General features: G+C 58.3%; 9 protein-coding genes across 12 annotated transcripts; 5 read left to right on the forward strand and 4 right to left on the reverse strand.

Moving 5' to 3' along the window:
• The first annotated feature begins 1100 nt into the window (after positions 1–1100).
• On the forward strand, positions 1101–1619 carry LOC129734300 (claw keratin-like). Its single transcript, XM_055697118.1, has one exon. The coding sequence runs from the start codon at positions 1101–1103 to the stop codon at positions 1443–1445; it is 345 nt and encodes a 114-aa protein (XP_055553093.1). The 3' UTR covers positions 1446–1619.
• Positions 1620–3725: 2106 nt separating this feature from the next.
• On the reverse strand, positions 3726–4178 carry LOC129734282 (claw keratin-like). Of its 2 annotated transcripts, XM_055697074.1 has the most exons (2): positions 3854–4178; positions 3726–3817 (listed from the first exon to the last, which is right to left on the reverse strand). In XM_055697074.1, exons 1-2 carry the CDS (start codon positions 4176–4178, stop codon positions 3726–3728), a joined length of 417 nt encoding a protein of 138 aa, XP_055553049.1. The 2 variants fall into 2 exon arrangements, with proteins under 2 accessions (XP_055553049.1, XP_055553048.1); XM_055697073.1 differs by having other exon boundaries at positions 3726–4178.
• Positions 4179–6023: 1845 nt separating this feature from the next.
• On the forward strand, positions 6024–6620 carry LOC129734279 (claw keratin-like). Of its 2 annotated transcripts, XM_055697066.1 has the most exons (2): positions 6024–6492; positions 6529–6620. In XM_055697066.1, the coding sequence occupies exons 1-2, from the start codon at positions 6168–6170 to the stop codon at positions 6618–6620; spliced, it is 417 nt and encodes a 138-aa protein (XP_055553041.1). In that variant the 5' UTR covers positions 6024–6167. The 2 variants fall into 2 exon arrangements, with proteins under 2 accessions (XP_055553041.1, XP_055553040.1); XM_055697065.1 differs by having other exon boundaries at positions 6024–6620.
• Positions 6621–8708: 2088 nt separating this feature from the next.
• LOC129734292 (claw keratin-like) lies at positions 8709–9226 on the reverse strand. The gene has a single exon (XM_055697101.1). It carries the CDS (start codon positions 9224–9226, stop codon positions 8891–8893), a length of 336 nt encoding a protein of 111 aa, XP_055553076.1. The 3' UTR covers positions 8709–8890.
• A 1549-nt stretch (positions 9227–10775) lies between these two features.
• On the forward strand, positions 10776–11429 carry LOC129734296 (claw keratin-like). Its single transcript, XM_055697114.1, has one exon. It carries the CDS (start codon positions 10920–10922, stop codon positions 11253–11255), a length of 336 nt encoding a protein of 111 aa, XP_055553089.1. The 5' UTR covers positions 10776–10919; the 3' UTR covers positions 11256–11429.
• Positions 11430–13527: 2098 nt separating this feature from the next.
• On the reverse strand, positions 13528–14088 carry LOC129734272 (claw keratin-like). The gene has a single exon (XM_055697047.1). It carries the CDS (start codon positions 13942–13944, stop codon positions 13528–13530), a length of 417 nt encoding a protein of 138 aa, XP_055553022.1. The 5' UTR covers positions 13945–14088.
• Positions 14089–15931: 1843 nt separating this feature from the next.
• On the forward strand, positions 15932–16384 carry LOC129734281 (claw keratin-like). Of its 2 annotated transcripts, XM_055697070.1 has the most exons (2): positions 15932–16256; positions 16293–16384. In XM_055697070.1, the coding sequence occupies exons 1-2, from the start codon at positions 15932–15934 to the stop codon at positions 16382–16384; spliced, it is 417 nt and encodes a 138-aa protein (XP_055553045.1). The 2 variants fall into 2 exon arrangements, with proteins under 2 accessions (XP_055553045.1, XP_055553044.1); XM_055697069.1 differs by having other exon boundaries at positions 15932–16384.
• A 2106-nt stretch (positions 16385–18490) lies between these two features.
• LOC129734274 (claw keratin-like) lies at positions 18491–19169 on the reverse strand. The gene is made up of 2 exons (XM_055697052.1): positions 19138–19169; positions 18491–19030 (listed from the first exon to the last, which is right to left on the reverse strand). Exon 2 carries the CDS (start codon positions 19007–19009, stop codon positions 18665–18667), a length of 345 nt encoding a protein of 114 aa, XP_055553027.1. The 5' UTR covers positions 19010–19030; positions 19138–19169; the 3' UTR covers positions 18491–18664.
• A 1389-nt stretch (positions 19170–20558) lies between these two features.
• Positions 20559–21047, forward strand: LOC129734299 (claw keratin-like). The gene has a single exon (XM_055697117.1). It carries the CDS (start codon positions 20703–20705, stop codon positions 21045–21047), a length of 345 nt encoding a protein of 114 aa, XP_055553092.1. The 5' UTR covers positions 20559–20702.
• Positions 21048–23170: the final 2123 nt, after the last annotated feature.

Genomic DNA, 23170 nt, shown 5'->3' on the forward strand with positions numbered 1-23170 from the left:
AGTCCCCAGTGTGCCTGGGCCTGTGGGGAACTTTGCCACGTGCAGCCTGGCTCTCAGTGGCTGCTCGGCCCAAATCTCCTGGCCCAGCCCCCAACACCCAGCTGAGCAATCGAGTCCCTCCAGAGAGGCCTTGAGGAGGACCACGCTTACAAAGACATGGCCAAGGAAGCTGAGAGTGTCCTGGTCCCCTCCTGCCCTGCACCTCCCCTGTGCATGTCCCCTGTCACACAGGACCTTGCCGCCTGATCACATTGCCCCCCACCCACGTTTGTTTTGAGGCCCCACACGAATGGGTCTTTGAGCCGCTCAGCAAAGAGTGCCCCCCACCCTCTGCATGGCCATTCATCGGTGAGCACCACATAGACCCTCTGGAGCCGGGGCATGGAGGTGGCCGAGGCTTCAGGGAGCTCCTGACCTGTTGCCCCAGAAGGCGCCCAGCGCTCACGGGCACTGGGAGATGGTGGGCATTTGCGAGTCACTCCGAGTGTCTGGAATGGCTTCTCCCTTTGCCCAGCGTCCCCCTGCCTCTGCTTACCGCCTTGTAAAAGGGAGGTAATGACAGGCATGATGGTGTGCACAGGATTGCAAAGCACATCTGCGAAATGCTCAGGACTCTGGCACGTAAGCAATGCGGGGGATTAGGGATAGATCGGGGTTTATTGGTGCCGCCGGTTCAGCTACAACAGCCGTGCCGTGTCTTTCATGTAATGGCGTGTCATCGTTTGTCCCTCCCATCACCCCTGTCCTCTCCAGGGCACGCTTGCATGCCAGTGCCCCCAGTGAGGCGGCATATAATTCTCTCGCATCACTTTCTGTGTCATGAAGCTGTGTGCTACGTCTCATGATTACGTGGGGTTTCAACCACCAACCCCCGTGGCAAATGCCCCGGGCAGCCTGGGACGTGTATAAAAGAGCTGAGGGCTTCACAGCCCTCTATCCACTCGGCTTTGCTTGACTCTCCTGATCAACAGGGTAAGTCCAGCTCCTGGAAGCCCCTTGGGGATCTCTCCCTGCCTCCCTCCCTCCCTCGATACAGCCCCTTCCCCGCACCTGTGCCTAATCCCTGGTGTCTTTGCCAGGACTCCTTGCCTGCCTGAAAGATGTCCTGCACCAGCCTGTGCAACACCTCCTGTGGGGTGGCCGCCCCGGCCCCGCTGGCTGACACCTGCAACGAGCCCTGCGTGCGGCAGTGCCCTGACTCCACGGTGGTGATCCAGCCACCACCTGCGGTGATCACCTTCCCCGGGCCCATCCTCAGCTCCTTCCCGCAGCACAGTGTTGTTGGCTCAGCGGGAGCTCCCGGTGTTGGCGGGGGCTACGGCGGCACTTTTGGAGGCCGTGGTGGTTTTGGAGGCTATGGGGGCTATGGGGTCTATGGGGGCTATGGATACGGTGGTTGGGGCCGAGGCTGCGGATACCTCAGGGGCAGCTGTGGACCCTGCTAAGCTCCACAACACTTGATCCTGCCACAGAAGTAGACGAGGACCTGAAAAGGCCGTGGCACATCCCAACACAACGCTCGAAGGAAGGACATTGCTTTGGCACAGCTGGGCCCCAGAGCTTGGACGCCTTGTGCGTGCTTGTGGCCTTACTCTGCCTTTCTTGCTGCCCTGCTTGAGCATCCCTTCACGTCTTGGTGCACCCTGATGACAGTGACCCGCGCTGGGTGCCTGCTCCTGGGGCACGGCTGACGCTCGTTGTTGCTCTGCCCACTGCCAGGAGACAGGGGAAGGCCCTGGCCAGGACTCTGCTCTTGTCCCAGATCCCTCCTCCCCTGGAACTGCAATAAAAGCTCTGTTGCATCACAATGTCGACCCATGATGCTTTTTCTTCACCCTTCCTTCCGCCTTCCCACTTCCCCCAGACCTCGTGGCACGTGGGCTGCTTGAATCTCCCACGGTAATGCCCTGGACCGTTTGGGCAGTTTGCTCCGGGTGCTACAGCTGAGGATGACAGTCCCACCTGGGTCTTGTGCAGCACATTGCACTGAGCTTCCTCTGCTCTCCCACCGGCCGTAAGCACAGCACGTTCCCAGAGCTCCCTTTGAATACGTGCAAGTGCCACAGGTGACTGGCAGAAGCTCTTCCCAATGCTCTGCAAAACCAGCACGCCAGGCCTTACCTCCTTTCATTGGCTTGTTGTTGGTCACCTCTGGAGGTCCAGGGAAGTGGAGGCACAAACACTGCATGGACGGGGCTGCTGCCCGATGCTGACCATGCGCCTGTGCCCAGCTAGAGGTGAGGGCACTGGCATGAGGGAAGACACACACAGCAACTTTTCCCAAGTTTCTCCTCAGAGCCATGAAGAGGCCGCGAGCATGCAGTCACGTGAAGCATAAAGCTCTTTGTGGAGGAGGTTGGGCTGCCTGCCTTCCTGAGGTCCCTCTCTGCCCCAGCTGTCTCCTCATGGTGTGATCCCTGCACTGCAAGGTGCTCTTGGGCAGAGACGGTTCTGGCCACAGCCATTGTGGAGGGCAGTGGGACACCTCTTGGGTCCCTGATGCTGACCTCCAAGAAAGATGTGTCATCCGCAATTGTCAACACAGGGGATGGGAAAGAAGGCAGCAAAATGGCATTTTTTTCTTTTTTCCCAGGCATTCTTTTTTCTCACTGCCTGGAGAGAAGCTCGCACATCTCATCTTGCCTTTGAGGATTTGTCTGCACGTGCACGTCCTCCCATGTGGCAAGGTCAGCCTGCACTGAGTCTCAGCCATCTGCCCATTCCTGGCTGAGGAGGTGTCCCCTGTGTGTCTGCTGAGGGAACAGTGCTGGGAGTGGGGTTTGGTGACCCCGTTTACAGCGGCTGAGGCTGGGGGCTTTGGCGGGCTGTGGCAGCGTGGGCTGCTTTGTGGGCTCATGTGTGAGGACGAGCAGGGATGGGCCAGCAAATTTGTAGCACAACAGGGGGTGGTGGGAAGCTCTGCTGTCATTCCTGGGCACAGCGTATCCACAGGTAGCAGGTGGGTGACACAGGGAATCCCGAGAAGAGCTTCTACTCCACCAGTGGTGGCAAGGTGAGGCCAACATGGGTCCAACCAGCAGTGGAAGATGGAGGAAAAATAAGAAAAGGAGGTGGTGGAGGTTTGCAGTGCTGCAGAGTACAGGAGCCCAAAGTGTGGAGAAGAGAGGGAGGGCAGAGAGGGAGAAGCTGTTGTTGAACAAGACACGTACGGCCCCGGCTGCAGGTGACCATCTGGCAGAGGGACATGCTGCCAAGGGCCGGCAGGAGGAAGCGAGGCAGCTCCCGCAGGTCACCCTGCAGAGGCCCTGGGTGGCAGCTGGCTAGGACAGCCCGGGGAGCCAAGGCTGCTGCTGGGAGCGTTGCCTACAGAGGAAGGTTGAAGAAAACAACCATGGGACAACACTGCGATGCAACAGAGATTTTATTGCAGTCCCAGGGGAGCGGGGAGTTGGGACAAGAGCAAAGCACTGGTGGGGGCTTTCCCCTGTCTCCTGGCAGTGGGCAGAGCAGCAACGAGCATCAGCCGTGCCACAGGAGCAGGCACCCAGCATGATGCTGCGTTGTCCAAGAGCAGCAAGTCTTGAAGGGATGCTCAAGCAGGGCAGCAAGAAAGGCAGAGTGGGCCCCACACATGCACGAGGCATCCAAGCTCTGGGGCCCAGCTGTGCCAAAGCAATGTCCTTCCTTCAGGTGTTGTGTTGGGATGTGCCATGGTCTTTTCAGGTCCTCGTCTTCTTCTGTGGCCGGGTCAAGTGTTGTGGAGCTTAGCAGGGTCCACAGTTGCCATTGAGGTACCTGTGGCCTCGGCGCCAGCCACCATATCCACAACCGCCAAATCCTCCATAGCCCCCATAACCTCCATAGCCCCCACAGCTCCCATAGCCTCCATAGCCCCCGTAGCCCCAAAGGCCTCCATAGCCCCCATAGCCTCCATAGCCCCCGTAGCCTCCATAGCCTCCATAGCCTCCAAAACCACCACGGCCTCCAAAAGTGCCGCCGTAGCCTCCGCCAACACCGGGAGCTCCCGCTGAGCCAACAACACTCTGCTGCGGGAAGGAGCTGAGGATGGGCCCGGGGAAGGTGATCACCGAGGGTGGCGGCTGGATCACCACCGTGGAGTCAGGGCACTGCCGCACGCAGGGCTCGTTGCAGGTGTCAGCCAGCGGGGCCGGGGCGGCCACCCCACAGGAGGTGTTGCACAGGCTGGTGCAGGACATCCTTGTGTTCAGCAGGTGATGCTGCAAGAAAGGACAGAGCTCCGGGTCAGTGTCAGGCCCAATCCCGAAACCCTCCTGTCTCTCTCACACTTGGAACCTGTGTCCCAGGACAGGCTCTGGATCCTCTCCGGCAGTCACAGCAAGAAGAGGCTCCACAGTTCAAATGCTGGTATAAACCAGTGTTTGCCATGGTGCGCCCTGGGCCTGGCTTGACCAAAGGGAACAGAAAATCTCCCTCAACCAAAGCAAATGGAAAATAAACATCTCCCAAAGGATTTGAGTCTCTTGGTGTACTCAGAGCTTTGTACCCACAAGGTTAAATTCCCATCCTTTCCATAGCTCTGAAACAGCACGATCCCATCCTTACTATGCCCGATGAAAGCGTGGTGGAGCCCCAAGCAAACGATGCCTCAGGAAAGCCACTGCTGAGGAAGGACAGAGGGAGGTAAGACTTGCACTTACCACAGTGATCAGAGAGGCAAGTGGGAGAAGATGGATAGCCAGCTGTGAAGCCCTCAGCTCTTATATACATGTCGCCGACTGACTGAGGAATCGCCCAAGGCGTGGTGGTAATAACCCCATGTAATCATGAGATCAAGCGGACAAAATTCATGACATAAATAGCGATATGAGATAATTAAGTGCCTCCTCATTGGGGACACCGGAACACAAATGTGCCCCGGAGAAAAAAGAGGTAATGGGAGGGACAGGACATGACACATCATTACATCAAAGACAAGGCGTTACTGTAGCTGAACTCGCGGCACCAATAAACCCCAATCTGTCCCTAATCCTTCACTTTGCTTGCACAGAAGAATTCTGGGCATCTTGCAGAAGATTGCTGTTCCCAACCACGCCACACTCAGCACAGCAGAGCCAGGCGCCCATGGCCGGCAGTGCCCAGCGTGCCTCTGCCTGTGCCTGTGGGGAGCACGGCCACGTGCAGCCTGGCTCTGGGTGGGCGCTCGGCCAGCCTCTCCTGGCACAGCCCTCGATGTCCCGCTGAGTAATTGAGCTCCTCCAGAGAGGGCTTGGCGAGAACCGTGCTCACAGGCATGAGGCTGAAGGAGCTGACACTGACATGGTCCCTTTGATGCCCTTCTTCTCCTCCGTATATGCCCCCCACATTCAGAGGTCTCCATGCTCTATCCTACTGCCATGCCCACTGCATCTCAACCAGCCTCTGTGCGCTTGAGGTTTTGCTATGCGTGGGACCGGTCCCCTCTACTCTTTGCATGGCTGTCAAGTGAATCCAGGACCTTAATACCTCTACAGCCTTAGAGGTGGGCAATTAACAGAGATATCTGTGGACCCCATGACAATGAGATGCTGTTGCTGGCATTCAGAGATGGTGGAAATTTGGAAGTCACTTCAAGCGTGTGGAAGGGCTTCTCCATGTGCCCAGCGTCCCGGTTCCTCTGTTTACCAGTCTGTAAGAGAAAGGTAATGACAGACGTGACTGCTATGCCCAGGATTGCAAAGCACTTCTGCAAGATGCTTATGACTTATCTACACAGGGAGCTTGAGGATTAGGGAGAGATTGAGGCTTATTGTGATGCGAGTTCGGCTACAGCAGCGCGTACTCTTTCATGTAATGATGTCTCACGACAAATCCCTCCCATCACACGTATGCTTTGCAAGGCACATTTGTACACAAATGTCCCTAGCGAGGCGGCATATAACACTCCCAGCATCATTATCTTTACGATGAAGATTGTGTGGTTGACCTCATGATTATGTGGGGTTTCAACCACCAACCCCCGTGGCTACTGCCCCGGGCAGCCTGGGACGTGTATAAAAGAGCTGAGGGCTTCACAGCCCTCTATCCACTCGGCTTTGCTTGACTCTCCTGATCAACAGGGTAAGTCCAGCTCCTGGAAGCCCCTTGGGGATCTCTCCCTGCCTCCCTCCCTCCCTCGATACAGCCCCTTCCCCGCACCTGTGCCTAATCCCTGGTGTCTTTGCCAGGACTCCTTGCCTGCCTGAAAGATGTCCTGCACCAGCCTGTGCAACACCTCCTGTGGGGTGGCCGCCCCGGCCCCGCTGGCTGACACCTGCAACGAGCCCTGCGTGCGGCAGTGCCCTGACTCCACGGTGGTGATCCAGCCGCCACCCTCGGTGATCACCTTCCCCGGGCCCATCCTCAGCTCCTTCCCGCAGCAGAGTGTTGTTGGCTCAGCGGGAGCTCCCGGTGTTGGCGGAGGCTACGGCGGCACTTTTGGAGGCCGTGGTGGTTTTGGAGGCTATGGAGGCTATGGAGGCTACGGGGGCTATGGAGGCTATGGGGGCTATGGAGGCCTTTGGGGCTACGGGGGCTATGGAGGCTATGGGAGCTGTGGGGGCTATGGAGGTTATGGGGGCTATGGAGGATTTGGCGGTTGTGGATATGGGAGCTGGGGCCGAGGCCACAGGTACCTCAATGGCAACTGTGGACCCTGCTAAGCTCCACAACACTTGACCCGGCCACAGAAGAAGACGAGGACCTGAAAAGACCATGGCACATCCCAACACAACACCTGAAGGAAGGACATTGCTTTGGCACAGCTGGGCCCCAGAGCTTGGACGCCTTGTGCGTGCTTGTGGCCTTACTCTGCCTTTCTTGCTGCCCTGCTTGAGCATCCCTTCACGTCTTGTTGCACCCTGATGACAGTGACCCGCGCTGGGTGCCTGCTCCTGGGGCACGGCTGATGCTCGTTGCTGCTCTGCCCACTGCCAGGAGACAGGGGAAAGCCCCCACCAGTGCTTTGCTCTTGTCCCAACTCCCTCCTCCCCTGGAACTGCAATAAAAGCTCTGTTGCATCACAATCTTGACCCATGGTTCTTTTTCTACTTCCGTATTCCAGAAGCAATGCATTTAGAGGCATCCTTGGCTCCCCGGGCTTTCCTGTCAGTGACTCTGCAGGGTGACCTGCGGGAGCTGCCTCGCTTCCTCCTGCCGGCCCTTGGCAGCATGTCCCTCTGCCAGATGGTCACCTGCAGCCAGGGCCGTACGTGTCTTGTTCAACAACAGCTTCTCCCTCTCTGCCCTCCCTCTCTTCTCCACACTTTGGGCTCCTGTACTCTGCAGCACTGCAAACCTCCACCACCTCCTTTTCTTATTTTTCCTCCATCTTCCACTGCTGGTTGGACCCATGTTGGCCTCACCTTGCCACCACTGGTGGAGTAGAAGCTCTTCTCGGGATTCCCTGTGTCACCCACCTGCTACCTGTGGATACGCTGTGCCCAGGAATGACAGCAGAGCTTCCCACCACCCCCTGTTGTGCTACAAATTTGCTGGCCCATCCCTGCTCTTCCTCACACATGAGCCCACAAAGCAGCCCACGCTGCCACAGCCCGCCAAAGCCCCCAGCCTCAGCCGCTGTAAGCGGGGTCACCAAACCCCACTCCCAGCACTGTTCCCTCAGCAGACACACAGGGGACACCTCCTCAGCCAGGAATGGGCAGATGGCTGAGACTCAGTGCAGGCTGACCTTGCCACATGGGAGGATGTGCACGTGCAGACAAATCCTCAAAGGCAAGATGAGATGTGCGAGCTTCTCTCCAGGCAGTGAGAAAAAAGAATGCCTGGGAAAAAAGAAAAAAATGCCATTTTGCTGCCTTCTTTCCCATCCCCTGTGTTGACAATTGCGGATGACACATCTTTCTTGGAGGTCAGCATCAGGGACCCAAGAGGTGTCCCACTGCCCTCCACAATGGCTGTGGCCAGAACCGTCTCTGCCCAAGAGCACCTTGCAGTGCAGGGATCACACCATGAGGAGACAGCTGGGGCAGAGAGGGACCTCAGGAAGGCAGGCAGCCCAACCTCCTCCACAAAGAGCTTTATGCTTCACGTGACTGCATGCTCGCGGCCTCTTCATGGCTCTGAGGAGAAACTTGGGAAAAGTTGCTGTGTGTGTCTTCCCTCATGCCAGTGCCCTCACCTCTAGCTGGGCACAGGCGCATGGTCAGCATCGGGCAGCAGCCCCGTCCATGCAGTGTTTGTGCCTCCACTTCCCTGGACCTCCAGAGGTGACCAACAACAAGCCAATGAAAGGAGGTAAGGCCTGGCGTGCTGGTTTTGCAGAGCATTGGGAAGAGCTTCTGCCAGTCACCTGTGGCACTTGCACGTATTCAAAGGGAGCTCTGGGAACGTGCTGTGCTTACGGCCGGTGGGAGAGCAGAGGAAGCTCAGTGCAATGTGCTGCACAAGACCCAGGTGGGACTGTCATCCTCAGCTGTAGCACCCGGAGCAAACTGCCCAAACGGTCCAGGGCATTACCGTGGGAGATTCAAGCAGCCCACATGCCACGAGGTCTGGGGGAAGTGGGAAGGCGGAAGGAAGGGTGAAGAAAAAGCATCATGGGTCGACATTGTGATGCAACAGAGCTTTTATTGCAGTTCCAGGGGAGGAGGGAGCTGGGACAAGAGCAGAGTCCTGGCCAGGGCCTTCCCCTGTCTCCTGGCAGTGGGCAGAGCAACAACGAGCGTCAGCCGTGCCCCAGGAGCAGGCACCCAGCACGGGTCACTGTCATCAGGGTGCACCAAGACGTGAAGGGATGCTCAAGCAGGGCAGCAAGAAAGGCAGAGTAAGGCCACAAGCACGCACAAGGCGTCCAAGCTCTGGGGCCCAGCTGTGCCAAAGCAATGTCCTTCCTTCGAGCGTTGTGTTGGGATGTGCCACGGCCTTTTCAGGTCCTCGTCTACTTCTGTGGCAGGATCAAGTGTTGTGGAGCTTAGCAGGGTCCACAGCTGCCCCTGAGGTATCCGCAGCCTCGGCCCCAACCACCGTATCCATAGCCCCCATAGCCCCCATAGCCTCCAAAACCACCACGGCCTCCAAAAGTGCCGCCGTAGCCCCCGCCAACACCGGGAGCTCCCGCTGAGCCAACAACACTCTGCTGCGGGAAGGAGCTGAGGATGGGCCCGGGGAAGGTGATCACCGAGGGTGGCGGCTGGATCACCACTGTGGAGTCAGGGCACTGCCGCACGCAGGGCTCGTTGCAGGTGTCAGCCAGCGGGGCCGGGGCGGCCACCCCACAGGAGGTGTTGCACAGGCTGGTGCAGGACATCTTTCAGGCAGGCAAGGAGTCCTGGCAAAGACACCAGGGATTAGGCACAGGTGCGGGGAAGGGGCTGTATCGAGGGAGGGAGGGAGGCAGGGAGAGATCCCCAAGGGGCTTCCAGGAGCTGGACTTACCCTGTTGATCAGGAGAGTCAAGCAAAGCCGAGTGGATAGAGGGCTGTGAAGCCCTCAGCTCTTTTATACACGTCCCAGGCTGCCCGGGGCATTGGCCACGGGGGTTGGTGGTTGAAACCCCACGTAATCATGAGACGTAGCACACAGCTTCATGACACAGAAAGTGATGCGAGAGAATTATATGCCGCCTCACTGGGGGCACTGGCATGCAAGCGTGCCCTGGAGAGGACAGGGGTGATGGGAGGGACAAACGATGACACGCCATTACATGAAAGACACGGCACGGCTGTTGTAGCTGAACCGGCGGCACCAATAAACCCCGATCTATCCCTAATCCCCCGCATTGCTTACGTGCCAGAGTCCTGAGCATTTCGCAGATGTGCTTTGCAATCCTGTGCACACCATCATGCCTGTCATTACCTCCCTTTTACAAGGCGGTAAGCAGAGGCAGGGGGACGCTGGGCAAAGGGAGAAGCCATTCCAGACACTCGGAGTGACTCGCAAATGCCCACCATCTCCCAGTGCCCGTGAGCGCTGGGCGCCTTCTGGGGCAACAGGTCAGGAGCTCCCTGAAGCCTCGGCCACCTCCATGCCCCGGCTCCAGAGGGTCTATGTGGTGCTCACCGATGAACGGCCATGCAGAGGGTGGGGGGCACTCTTTGCTGAGCGGCTCAAAGACCCATTCGTGTGGGGCCTCAAAACAAAGGTGGGTGGGGGGCAATGTGATCAGGCGGCAAGGTCCTGTGTGACAGGGGACATGCACAGGGGAGGTGCAGGGCAGGAGGGGACCAGGACACTCTCAGCTTCCTTGGCCATGTCTTTGTAAGCGTGGTCCTCCTCAAGGCCTCTCTGGAGGGACTCGATTGCTCAGCTGGGTGTTGGGGGCTGGGCCAGGAGATTTGGGCCGAGCAGCCACTGAGAGCCAGGCTGCACGTGGCAAAGTTCCCCACAGGCCCAGGCACACTGGGGACTCGTGGCCATGGGTGCCTGGCTGGGCTGCTGCTGAGCGCGTTGTCTGCAGGAGCAGCAGCCTGGTGTGCTAGCGTTGGACACAGCAATATTCTGCAAGGTTCAGCACATTGCCACGTAAGCAATGCGGGGGATTAGGGATAGATCGGGGTTTATTGGTGCCGCCGGTTCAGCTACAACAGCCGTGCCGTGTCTTTCATGTAATGGCGTGTCATCGTTTGTCCCTCCCATCACCCCTGTCCTCTCCAGGGCACGCTTGCATGCCAGTGCCCCCAGTGAGGCGGCATATAATTCTCTCGCATCACTTTCTGTGTCATGAAGCTGTGTGCTACGTCTCATGATTACGTGGGGTTTCAACCACCAACCCCCGTGGCCAATGCCCCGGGCAGCCTGGGACGTGTATAAAAGAGCTGAGGGCTTCACAGCCCTCTATCCACTCGGCTTTGCTTGACTCTCCTGATCAACAGGGTAAGTCCAGCTCCTGGAAGCCCCTTGGGGATCTCTCCCTGCCTCCCTCCCTCCCTCGATACAGCCCCTTCCCCGCACCTGTGCCTAATCCCTGGTGTCTTTGCCAGGACTCCTTGCCTGCCTGAAAGATGTCCTGCACCAGCCTGTGCAACACCTCCTGTGGGGTGGCCGCCCCGGCCCCGCTGGCTGACACCTGCAACGAGCCCTGCGTGCGGCAGTGCCCTGACTCCACGGTGGTGATCCAGCCGCCACCTGCGGTGATCACCTACCCTGGACCCATCCTCAGCTCCTTCCCGCAGCACAGTGTTGTTGGCTCAGCGGGTGCTCCCGGTGTTGGCGGAGGCTACGGCGGCACTTTTGGAGGCCGTGGTGGTTTTGGAGGCTATGGGGGCTATGGGGGCTATGGATACGGTGGTTGGGGCCGAGGCTGCGGATACCTCAGGGGCAGCTGTGGACCCTGCTAAGCTCCACAACACTTGATCCTGCCACAGAAGTAGACGAGGACCTGAAAAGGCCGTGGCACATCCCAACACAACGCTCGAAGGAAGGACATTGCTTTGGCACAGCTGGGCCCCAGAGCTTGGACGCCTTGTGCGTGCTTGTGGCCTTACTCTGCCTTTCTTGCTGCCCTGCTTGAGCATCCCTTCACGTCTTGGTGCACCCTGATGACAGTGACCCGCGCTGGGTGCCTGCTCCTGGGGCACGGCTGACGCTCGTTGTTGCTCTGCCCACTGCCAGGGAAGGCCCTGGCCAGGACTCTGCTCTTGTCCCAGATCCCTCCTCCCCTGGAACTGCAATAAAAGCTCTGTTGCATCACAATGTCGACCCATGATGCTTTTCCTTCACCCTTCCTTCCGCCTTCCCACTTCCCCCAGACCTCGTGGCACGTGGGCTGCTTGAATCTCCCACGGTAATGCCCTGGACCGTTTGGGCAGTTTGCTCCGGGTGCTACAGCTGAGGATGACAGTCCCACCTGGGTCTTGTGCAGCACATTGCACTGAGCTTCCTCTGCTCTCCCACCGGCCGTAAGCACAGCACGTTCCCAGAGCTCCCTTTGAATACGTGCAAGTGCCACAGGTGACTGGCAGAAGCTCTTCCCAATGCTCTGCAAAACCAGCACGCCAGGCCTTACCTCCTTTCATTGGCTTGTTGTTGGTCACCTCTGGAGGTCCAGGGAAGTGGAGGCACAAACACTGCATGGACGGGGCTGCTGCCCGATGCTGACCATGCGCCTGTGCCCAGCTAGAGGTGAGGGCACTGGCATGAGGGAAGACACACACAGCAACTTTTCCCAAGTTTCTCCTCAGAGCCATGAAGAGGCTGCGAGCATGCAGTCACGTGAAGCATAAAGCTCTTTGTGGAGGAGGTTGGGCTGCCTGCCTTCCTGAGGTCCCTCTCTGCCCCAGCTGTCTCCTCATGGTGTGATCCCTGCACTGCAAGGTGCTCTTGGGCAGAGACGGTTCTGGCCACAGCCATTGTGGAGGGCAGTGGGACACCTCTTGGGTCCCTGATGCTGACCTCCAAGAAAGATGTGTCATCCGCAATTGTCAACACAGGGGATGGGAAAGAAGGCAGCAAAATGGCATTTTTTTCTTTTTTCCCAGGCATTCTTTTTTCTCACTGCCTGGAGAGAAGCTCGCACATCTCATCTTGCCTTTGAGGATTTGTCTGCACGTGCACGTCCTCCCATGTGGCAAGGTCAGCCTGCACTGAGTCTCAGCCATCTGCCCATTCCTGGCTGAGGAGGTGTCCCCTGTGTGTCTGCTGAGGGAACAGTGCTGGGAGTGGGGTTTGGTGACCCCGCTTACAGCGGCTGAGGCTGGGGGCTTTGGCGGGCTGTGGCAGCGTGGGCTGCTTTGTGGGCTCATGTGTGAGGAAGAGCAGGGATGGGCCAGCAAATTTGTAGCACAACAGGGGGTGGTGGGAAGCTCTGCTGTCATTCCTGGGCACAGCGTGTCCACAGGTAGCAGGTGGGTGACACAGGGAATCCCGAGAAGAGCTTCTACTCCACCAGTGGTGGCAAGGTGAGGCCAACATGGGTCCAACCAGCAGTGGAAGATGGAGGAAAAATAAGAAAAGGAGGTGGTGGAGGTTTGCAGTGCTGCAGAGTACAGGAGCCCAAAGTGTGGAGAAGAGAGGGAGGGCAGAGAGGGAGAAGCTGTTGTTGAACAAGACACGTACGGCCCCGGCTGCAGGTGACCATCTGGCAGAGGGACATGCTGCCAAGGGCCGGCAGGAGGAAGCGAGGCAGCTCCCGCAGGTCACCCTGCAGAGGCCCTGGGTGGCAGCTGGCTAGGACAGCCCGGGGAGCCAAGGCTGCTGCTGGGAGCGTTGCCTACAGAGGAAGGTTGAAGAAAACAACCATGGGACAACACTGCGATGCAACAGAGATTTTATTGCAGTCCCAGGGGAGCGGGGAGTTGGGACAAGATCAAAGCACTGGTGGGGGCTTTCCCCTGTCTCCTGGCAGTGGGCAGAGCAGCAACGAGCATCAGCCATGCCACAGGAGCAGGCACCCAGCATGATGCTGCGTTGTCCAAGAGCAGCAAGTCTTGAAGGGATGCTCAAGCAGGGCAGCAAGAAAGGCAGAGTGGGCCCCACACATGCACGAGGCATCCAAGCTCTGGGGCCCAGCTGTGCCAAAGCAATGTCCTTCCTTCAGGTGTTGTGTTGGGATGTGCCATGGTCTTTTCAGGTCCTCGTCTTCTTCTGTGGCCAGGTCAAGTGTTGTGGAGCTTAGCAGGGTCCACAGTTGCCATTGAGGTACCTGTGGCCTCGGCGCCAGCCACCATATCCACAACTGCCAAATCCTCCATAGCCCCCATAGCCCCAAAGGCCTCCATAACCCCCATAGCCCCCGTAGCCCCAAAGGCCTCCATAGGCCCCATAGCCCCCATAGCCTCCAAAACCACCACGGCCTCCAAAAGTGCCGCCGTAGCCTCCGCCAACACCGGGAGCTCCCGCTGAGCCAACAACACTCTGCTGCGGGAAGGAGCTGAGGATGGGCCCGGGGAAGGTGATCACCGAGGGTGGCGGCTGGATCACCACCGTGGAGTCAGGGCACTGCCGCACGCAGGGCTCGTTGCAGGTGTCAGCCAGCGGGGCCGGGGCGGCCACCCCACAGGAGGTGTTGCACAGGCTGGTGCAGGACATCTTTCAGGCAGGCAAGGAGTCCTGGCAAAGACACCAGGGATTAGGCACAGGTGCGGGGAAGGGGCTGTATCGAGGGAGGGAGGGAGGCAGGGAGAGATCCCCAAGGGGCTTCCAGGAGCTGGACTTACCCTGTTGATCAGGAGAGTCAAGCAAAGCCAAGTGGATAGAGGGCTGTGAAGCCCTCAGCTCTTTTATACACGTCCCAGGCTGCCCGGGGCAGTGGTCACGGGGTGGTGGTTGAAACCCCACGCAATCATGAGATCAACCACACAATCTTCATCGTAAAGATAATGATGCTGGGAGTGTTATATGCTGCCTCGCTAGGGACATTTGTGTACAAACGTGCATTGCAAAGCATACGTGTGATGGGAGGGATTTGTCGTGAGACATCATTACATGAAAGAGTACGCGCTGCTGTAGCCGAACTCGCATCACAATAAGCCTCAATCTCTCCCTAATCCTCAAGCTCCCTGTGTAGATAAGTCATAAGCATCTTGCAGAAGTGCTTTGCAATCCTGGGCATAGCAGTCACGTCTGTCATTACCTTTCTCTTACAGACTGGTAAACAGAGGAACCGGGACGCTGGGCACATGGAGAAGCCCTTCCACACGCTTGAAGTGACTTCCAAATTTCCACCATCTCTGAATGCCAGCAACAGCATCTCATTGTCATGGGGTCCACAGATATCTCTGTTAATTGCCCACCTCTAAGGCTGTAGAGGTATTAAGGTCCTGGATTCACTTGACAGCCATGCAAAGAGTAGAGGGGACCGGTCCCACGCATAGCAAAACCTCAAGCGCACAGAGGCTGGTTGAGATGCAGTGGGCATGGCAGTAGGATAGAGCATGGAGACCTCTGAATGTGGGGGGCATATACGGAGGAGAAGAAGGGCATCAAAGGGACCATGTCAGTGTCAGCTCCTTCAGCCTCATGCCTGTGAGCACGGTTCTCGCCAAGCCCTCTCTGGAGGAGCTCAATTACTCAGCGGGACATCGAGGGCTGTGCCAGGAGAGGCTGGCCGAGCGCCCACCCAGAGCCAGGCTGCACGTGGCCGTGCTCCCCACAGGCACAGGCAGAGGCACGCTGGGCACTGCCGGCCATGGGCGCCTGGCTCTGCTGTGCTGAGTGTGGCGTGGTTGGGAACAGCAATCTTCTGCAAGATGCCCAGAATTCTTCTGTGCAAGCAAAGTGAAGGATTAGGGACAGATTGGGGTTTATTGGTGCCGCGAGTTCAGCTACAGTAACGCCTTGTCTTTGATGTAATGATGTGTCATGTCCTGTCCCTCCCATTACCTCTTTTTTCTCCGGGGCACATTTGTGTTCCGGTGTCCCCAATGAGGAGGCACTTAATTATCTCATATCGCTATTTATGTCATGAATTTTGTCCGCTTGATCTCATGATTACATGGGGTTATTACCACCACGCCTTGGGCGATTCCTCAGTCAGTCGGCGACATGTATATAAGAGCTGAGGGCTTCACAGCTGGCTATCCATCTTCTCCCACTTGCCTCTCTGATCACTGTGGTAAGTGCAAGTCTTACCTCCCTCTGTCCTTCCTCAGCAGTGGCTTTCCTGAGGCATCGTTTGCTTGGGGCTCCACCACGCTTTCATCGGGCATAGTAAGGATGGGATCGTGCTGTTTCAGAGCTATGGAAAGGATGGGAATTTAACCTTGTGGGTACAATGCTCTGAGTACACCAAGAGACTCAAATCCTTTGGGAGATGTTTATTTTCCATTTGCTTTGGTTGAGGGAGATTTTCTGTTCCCTTTGGTCAAGCCAGGCCCAGGGCGCACCATGGCAAACACTGGTTTATACCAGCATTTGAACTGTGGAGCCTCTTCTTGCTGTGACTGCCGGAGAGGATCCAGAGCCTGTCCTGGGACACAGGTTCCAAGTGTGAGAGAGACAGGAGGGTTTCGGGATTGGGCCTGACACTGACCCGGAGCTCTGTCCTTTCTTGCAGCATCACCTGCTGAACACAAGGATGTCCTGCACCAGCCTGTGCAACACCTCCTGTGGGGTGGCCGCCCCGGCCCCGCTGGCTGACACCTGCAACGAGCCCTGCGTGCGGCAGTGCCCTGACTCCACGGTGGTGATCCAGCCGCCACCCTCGGTGATCACCTTCCCCGGGCCCATCCTCAGCTCCTTCCCGCAGCAGAGTGTTGTTGGCTCAGCGGGAGCTCCCGGTGTTGGCGGAGGCTACGGCGGCACTTTTGGAGGCCGTGGTGGTTTTGGAGGCTATGGAGGCTATGGGGGCTACGGGGGCTATGGAGGCTATGGGGGCTATGGAGGCCTTTGGGGCTACGGGGGCTATGGAGGCTATGGGAGCTGTGGGGGCTATGGAGGTTATGGGGGCTATGGAGGATTTGGCGGTTGTGGATATGGGAGCTGGGGCCGAGGCCACAGGTACCTCAATGGCAACTGTGGACCCTGCTAAGCTCCACAACACTTGACCCGGCCACAGAAGAAGACGAGGACCTGAAAAGACCATGGCACATCCCAACACAACACCTGAAGGAAGGACATTGCTTTGGCACAGCTGGGCCCCAGAGCTTGGATGCCTCGTGCATGTGTGGGGCCCACTCTGCCTTTCTTGCTGCCCTGCTTGAGCATCCCTTCAAGACTTGCTGCTCTTGGACAACGCAGCATCATGCTGGGTGCCTGCTCCTGTGGCACGGCTGATGCTCGTTGCTGCTCTGCCCACTGCCAGGAGACAGGGGAAAGCCCCCACCAGTGCTTTGCTCTTGTCCCAACTCCCCGCTCCCCTGGGACTGCAATAAAATCTCTGTTGCATCGCAGTGTTGTCCCACGGTTGTTTTCTTCAACCTTCCTCTGTAGGCAACGCTCCCAGCAGCAGCCTTGGCTCCCCGGGCTGTCCTAGCCAGCTGCCACCCAGGGCCTCTGCAGGGTGACCTGCGGGAGCTGCCTCGCTTCCTCCTGCCGGCCCTTGGCAGCATGTCCCTCTGCCAGATGGTCACCTGCAGCCGGGGCCGTACGTGTCTTGTTCAACAACAGCTTCTCCCTCTCTGCCCTCCCTCTCTTCTCCACACTTTGGGCTCCTGTACTCTGCAGCACTGCAAACCTCCACCACCTCCTTTTCTTATTTTTCCTCCATCTTCCACTGCTGGTTGGACCCATGTTGGCCTCACCTTGCCACCACTGGTGGAGTAGAAGCTCTTCTCGGGATTCCCTGTGTCACCCACCTGCTACCTGTGGACACGCTGTGCCCAGGAATGACAGCAGAGCTTCCCACCACCCCCTGTTGTGCTACAAATTTGCTGGCCCATCCCTGCTCTTCCTCACACATGAGCCCACAAAGCAGCCCACGCTGCCACAGCCCGCCAAAGCCCCCAGCCTCAGCCGCTGTAAGCGGGGTCACCAAACCCCACTCCCAGCACTGTTCCCTCAGCAGACACACAGGGGACACCTCCTCAGCCAGGAATGGGCAGATGGCTGAGACTCAGTGCAGGCTGACCTTGCCACATGGGAGGACGTGCACGTGCAGACAAATCCTCAAAGGCAAGATGAGATGTGCGAGCTTCTCTCCAGGCAGTGAGAAAAAAGAATGCCTGGGAAAAAAGAAAAAAATGCCATTTTGCTGCCTTCTTTCCCATCCCCTGTGTTGACAATTGCGGATGACACATCTTTCTTGGAGGTCAGCATCAGGGACCCAAGAGGTGTCCCACTGCCCTCCACAATGGCTGTGGCCAGAACCGTCTCTGCCCAAGAGCACCTTGCAGTGCAGGGATCACACCATGAGGAGACAGCTGGGGCAGAGAGGGACCTCAGGAAGGCAGGCAGCCCAACCTCCTCCACAAAGAGCTTTATGCTTCACGTGACTGCATGCTCGCGGCCTCTTCATGGCTCTGAGGAGAAACTTGGGAAAAGTTGCTGTGTGTGTCTTCCCTCATGCCAGTGCCCTCACCTCTAGCTGGGCACAGGCGCATGGTCAGCATCGGGCAGCAGCCCCGTCCATGCAGTGTTTGTGCCTCCACTTCCCTGGACCTCCAGAGGTGACCAACAACAAGCCAATGAAAGGAGGTAAGGCCTGGCGTGCTGGTTTTGCAGAGCATTGGGAAGAGCTTCTGCCAGTCACCTGTGGCACTTGCACGTATTCAAAGGGAGCTCTGGGAACGTGCTGTGCTTACGGCCGGTGGGAGAGCAGAGGAAGCTCAGTGCAATGTGCTGCACAAGACCCAGGTGGGACTGTCATCCTCAGCTGTAGCACCCGGAGCAAACTGCCCAAACGGTCCAGGGCATTACCGTGGGAGATTCAAGCAGCCCACGTGCCACGAGGTCTGGGGGAAGTGGGAAGGCGGAAGGAAGGGTGAAGAAAAAGCATCATGGGTCGACATTGTGATGCAACAGAGCTTTTATTGCAGTTCCAGGGGAGGAGGGATCTGGGACAAGAGCAGAGTCCTGGCCAGGGCCTTCCCCTGTCTCCTGGCAGTGGGCAGAGCAACAACGAGCGTCAGCCGTGCCCCAGGAGCAGGCACCCAGCGCGGGTCACTGTCATCAGGGTGCACCAAGACGTGAAGGGATGCTCAAGCAGGGCAGCAAGAAAGGCAGAGTAAGGCCACAAGCACGCACAAGGCGTCCAAGCTCTGGGGCCCAGCTGTGCCAAAGCAATGTCCTTCCTTCGAGCGTTGTGTTGGGATGTGCCACGGCCTTTTCAGGTCCTCGTCTACTTCTGTGGCAGGATCAAGTGTTGTGGAGCTTAGCAGGGTCCACAGCTGCCCCTGAGGTATCCGCAGCCTCGGCCCCAACCACCGTATCCATAGCCCCCGTAGCCCCCATAGCCCCCATAGCCTCCAAAACCACCACGGCCTCCAAAAGTGCCGCCGTAGCCTCCGCCAACACCGGGAGCTCCCGCTGAGCCAACAACACTCTGCTGCGGGAAGGAGCTGAGGATGGGCCCGGGGAAGGTGATCACCGAGGGTGGCGGCTGGATCACCACCGTGGAGTCAGGGCACTGCCGCACGCAGGGCTCGTTGCAGGTGTCAGCCAGCGGGGCCGGGGCGGCCACCCCACAGGAGGTGTTGCACAGGCTGGTGCAGGACATCTTTCAGGCAGGCAAGGAGTCCTGGCAAAGACACCAGGGATTAGGCACAGGTGCGGGGAAGGGGCTGTATCGAGGGAGGGAGGGAGGCAGGGAGAGATCCCCAAGGGGCTTCCAGGAGCTGGACTTACCCTGTTGATCAGGAGAGTCAAGCAAAGCCGAGTGGATAGAGGGCTGTGAAGCCCTCAGCTCTTTTATACACGTCCCAGGCTGCCCGGGGCATTGGCCACGGGGGTTGGTGGTTGAAACCCCACGTAATCATGAGACGTAGCACACAGCTTCATGACACAGAAAGTGATGCGAGAGAATTATATGCCGCCTCACTGGGGGCACTGGCATGCAAGCGTGCCCTGGAGAGGACAGGGGTGATGGGAGGGACAAACGATGACACGCCATTACATGAAAGACACGGCACGGCTGTTGTAGCTGAACCGGCGGCACCAATAAACCCCGATCTATCCCTAATCCCCCGCATTGCTTACGTGCCAGAGTCCTGAGCATTTCGCAGATGTGCTTTGCAATCCTGTGCACACCATCATGCCTGTCATTACCTCCCTTTTACAAGGCGGTAAGCAGAGGCAGGGGGACGCTGGGCAAAGGGAGAAGCCATTCCAGACACTCGGAGTGACTCGCAAATGCCCACCATCTCCCAGTGCCCGTGAGCGCTGGGCGCCTTCTGGGGCAACAGGTCAGGAGCTCCCTGAAGCCTCGGCCACCTCCATGCCCCGGCTCCAGAGGGTCTATGTGGTGCTCACCGATGAACGGCCATGCAGAGGGTGGGGGGCACTCTTTGCTGAGCGGCTCAAAGACCCATTCGTGTGGGGCCTCAAAACAAAGGTGGGTGGGGGGCAATGTGATCAGGCGGCAAGGTCCTGTGTGACAGGGGACATGCACAGGGGAGGTGCAGGGCAGGAGGGGACCAGGACACTCTCAGCTTCCTTGGCCATGTCTTTGTAAGCGTGGTCCTCCTCAAGGCCTCTCTGGAGGGACTCGATTGCTCAGCTGGGTGTTGGGGGCTGGGCCAGGAGATTTGGGCCGAGCAGCCACTGAGAGCCAGGCTGCACGTGGCAAAGTTCCCCACAGGCCCAGGCACACTGGGGACTCGTGGCCATGGGTGCCTGGCTGGGCTGCTGCTGAGCGCGTTGTCTGCAGGAGCAGCAGCCTGGTGTGCTAGCGTTGGACACAGCAATATTCTGCAAGGTTCAGCACATTGCCACGTAAGCAATGCGGGGGATTAGGGATAGATCGGGGTTTATTGGTGCCACCGGTTCAGCTACAACAGCCGTGCCGTGTCTTTCATGTAATGGCGTGTCATCGTTTGTCCCTCCCATCACCCCTGTCCTCTCCAGGGCACGCTTGCATGCCAGTGCCCCCAGTGAGGCGGCATATAATTCTCTCGCATCACTTTCTGTGTCATGAAGCTGTGTGCTACGTCTCATGATTACGTGGGGTTTCAACCACCAACCCCCGTGGCCAATGCCCCGGGCAGCCTGGGACGTGTATAAAAGAGCTGAGGGCTTCACAGCCCTCTATCCACTCGGCTTTGCTTGACTCTCCTGATCAACAGGGTAAGTCCAGCTCCTGGAAGCCCCTTGGGGATCTCTCCCTGCCTCCCTCCCTCCCTCGATACAGCCCCTTCCCCGCACCTGTGCCTAATCCCTGGTGTCTTTGCCAGGACTCCTTGCCTGCCTGAAAGATGTCCTGCACCAGCCTGTGCAACACCTCCTGTGGGGTGGCCGCCCCGGCCCCGCTGGCTGACACCTGCAACGAGCCCTGCGTGCGGCAGTGCCCTGACTCCACGGTGGTGATCCAGCCGCCACCTGCGGTGATCACCTACCCTGGACCCATCCTCAGCTCCTTCCCGCAGCACAGTGTTGTTGGCTCAGCGGGTGCTCCCGGTGTTGGCGGGGGCTACGGCGGCACTTTTGGAGGCCGTGGTGGTTTTGGAGGCTATGGGGGCTATGGGGGCTACGGGGGCTATGGATACGGTGGTTGGGGCCGAGGCTGCGGATACCTCAGGGGCAGCTGTGGACCCTGCTAAGCTCCACAACACTTGATCCTGCCACAGAAGTAGACGAGGACCTGAAAAGGCCATGGCACATCCCAACACAACGCTCGAAGGAAGGACATTGCTTTGGCACAGCTGGGCCCCAGAGCTTGGACGCCTTGTGCGTGCTTGTGGCCTTACTCTGCCTTTCTTGCTGCCCTGCTTGAGCATCCCTTCACGTCTTGTTGCACCCTGATGACAGTGACCCGCGCTGGGTGCCTGCTCCTGGGGCACGGCTGACGCTCGTTGTTGCTCTGCCCACTGCCAGGAGACAGGGGAAGGCCCTGGCCAGGACTCTGCTCTTGTCCCAGCTCCCTCCTCCCCTGGAACTGCAATAAAAGCTCTGTTGCATCACAATGTCGACCCATGATGCTTTTTCTTCACCCTTCCTTCCGCCTTCCCACTTCCCCCAGACCTCGTGGCACGTGGGCTGCTTGAATCTCCCACGGTAATGCCCTGGACCGTTTGGGCAGTTTGCTCCGGGTGCTACAGCTGAGGATGACAGTCCCACCTGGGTCTTGTGCAGCACATTGCACTGAGCTTCCTCTGCTCTCCCACCGGCCGTAAGCACAGCACGTTCCCAGAGCTCCCTTTGAATACGTGCAAGTGCCACAGGTGACTGGCAGAAGCTCTTCCCAATGCTCTGCAAAACCAGCACGCCAGGCCTTACCTCCTTTCATTGGCTTGTTGTTGGTCACCTCTGGAGGTCCAGGGAAGTGGAGGCACAAACACTGCATGGACGGGGCTGCTGCCCGATGCTGACCATGCGCCTGTGCCCAGCTAGAGGTGAGGGCACTGGCATGAGGGAAGACACACACAGCAACTTTTCCCAAGTTTCTCCTCAGAGCCATGAAGAGGCCGCGAGCATGCAGTCACGTGAAGCATAAAGCTCTTTGTGGAGGAGGTTGGGCTGCCTGCCTTCCTGAGGTCCCTCTCTGCCCCAGCTGTCTCCTCATGGTGTGATCCCTGCACTGCAAGGTGCTCTTGGGCAGAGACGGTTCTGGCCACAGCCATTGTGGAGGGCAGTGGGACACCTCTTGGGTCCCTGATGCTGACCTCCAAGAAAGATGTGTCATCCGCAATTGTCAACACAGGGGATGGGAAAGAAGGCAGCAAAATGGCATTTTTTTCTTTTTTCCCAGGCATTCTTTTTTCTCACTGCCTGGAGAGAAGCTCGCACATCTCATCTTGCCTTTGAGGATTTGTCTGCACGTGCACGTCCTCCCATGTGGCAAGGTCAGCCTGCACTGAGTCTCAGCCATCTGCCCATTCCTGGCTGAGGAGGTGTCCCCTGTGTGTCTGCTGAGGGAACAGTGCTGGGAGTGGGGTTTGGTGACCCCGTTTACAGCGGCTGAGGCTGGGGGCTTTGGCGGGCTGTGGCAGCGTGGGCTGCTTTGTGGGCTCATGTGTGAGGACGAGCAGGGATGGGCCAGCAAATTTGTAGCACAACAGGGGGTGGTGGGAAGCTCTGCTGTCATTCCTGGGCACAGCGTATCCACAGGTAGCAGGTGGGTGACACAGGGAATCCCGAGAAGAGCTTCTACTCCACCAGTGGTGGCAAGGTGAGGCCAACATGGGTCCAACCAGCAGTGGAAGATGGAGGAAAAATAAGAAAAGGAGGTGGTGGAGGTTTGCAGTGCTGCAGAGTACAGGAGCCCAAAGTGTGGAGAAGAGAGGGAGGGCAGAGAGGGAGAAGCTGTTGTTGAACAAGACACGTACGGCCCCGGCTGCAGGTGACCATCTGGCAGAGGGACATGCTGCCAAGGGCCGGCAGGAGGAAGCGAGGCAGCTCCCGCAGGTCACCCTGCAGAGGCCCTGGGTGGCAGCTGGCTAGGACAGCCCGGGGAGCCAAGGCTGCTGCTGGGAGCGTTGCCTACAGAGGAAGGTTGAAGAAAACAACCATGGGACAACACTGCGATGCAACAGAGATTTTATTGCAGTCCCAGGGGAGCGGGGAGTTGGGACAAGAGCAAAGCACTGGTGGGGGCTTTCCCCTGTCTCCTGGCAGTGGGCAGAGCAGCAACGAGCATCAGCCGTGCCACAGGAGCAGGCACCCAGCATGATGCTGCGTTGTCCAAGAGCAGCAAGTCTTGAAGGGATGCTCAAGCAGGGCAGCA

The sequence above is a fragment of the Falco cherrug genome, chromosome 19 (genome assembly GCF_023634085.1).
Source record: "Falco cherrug isolate bFalChe1 chromosome 19, bFalChe1.pri, whole genome shotgun sequence".
Classification (NCBI taxonomy): domain Eukaryota; kingdom Metazoa; phylum Chordata; class Aves; order Falconiformes; family Falconidae; genus Falco; species Falco cherrug.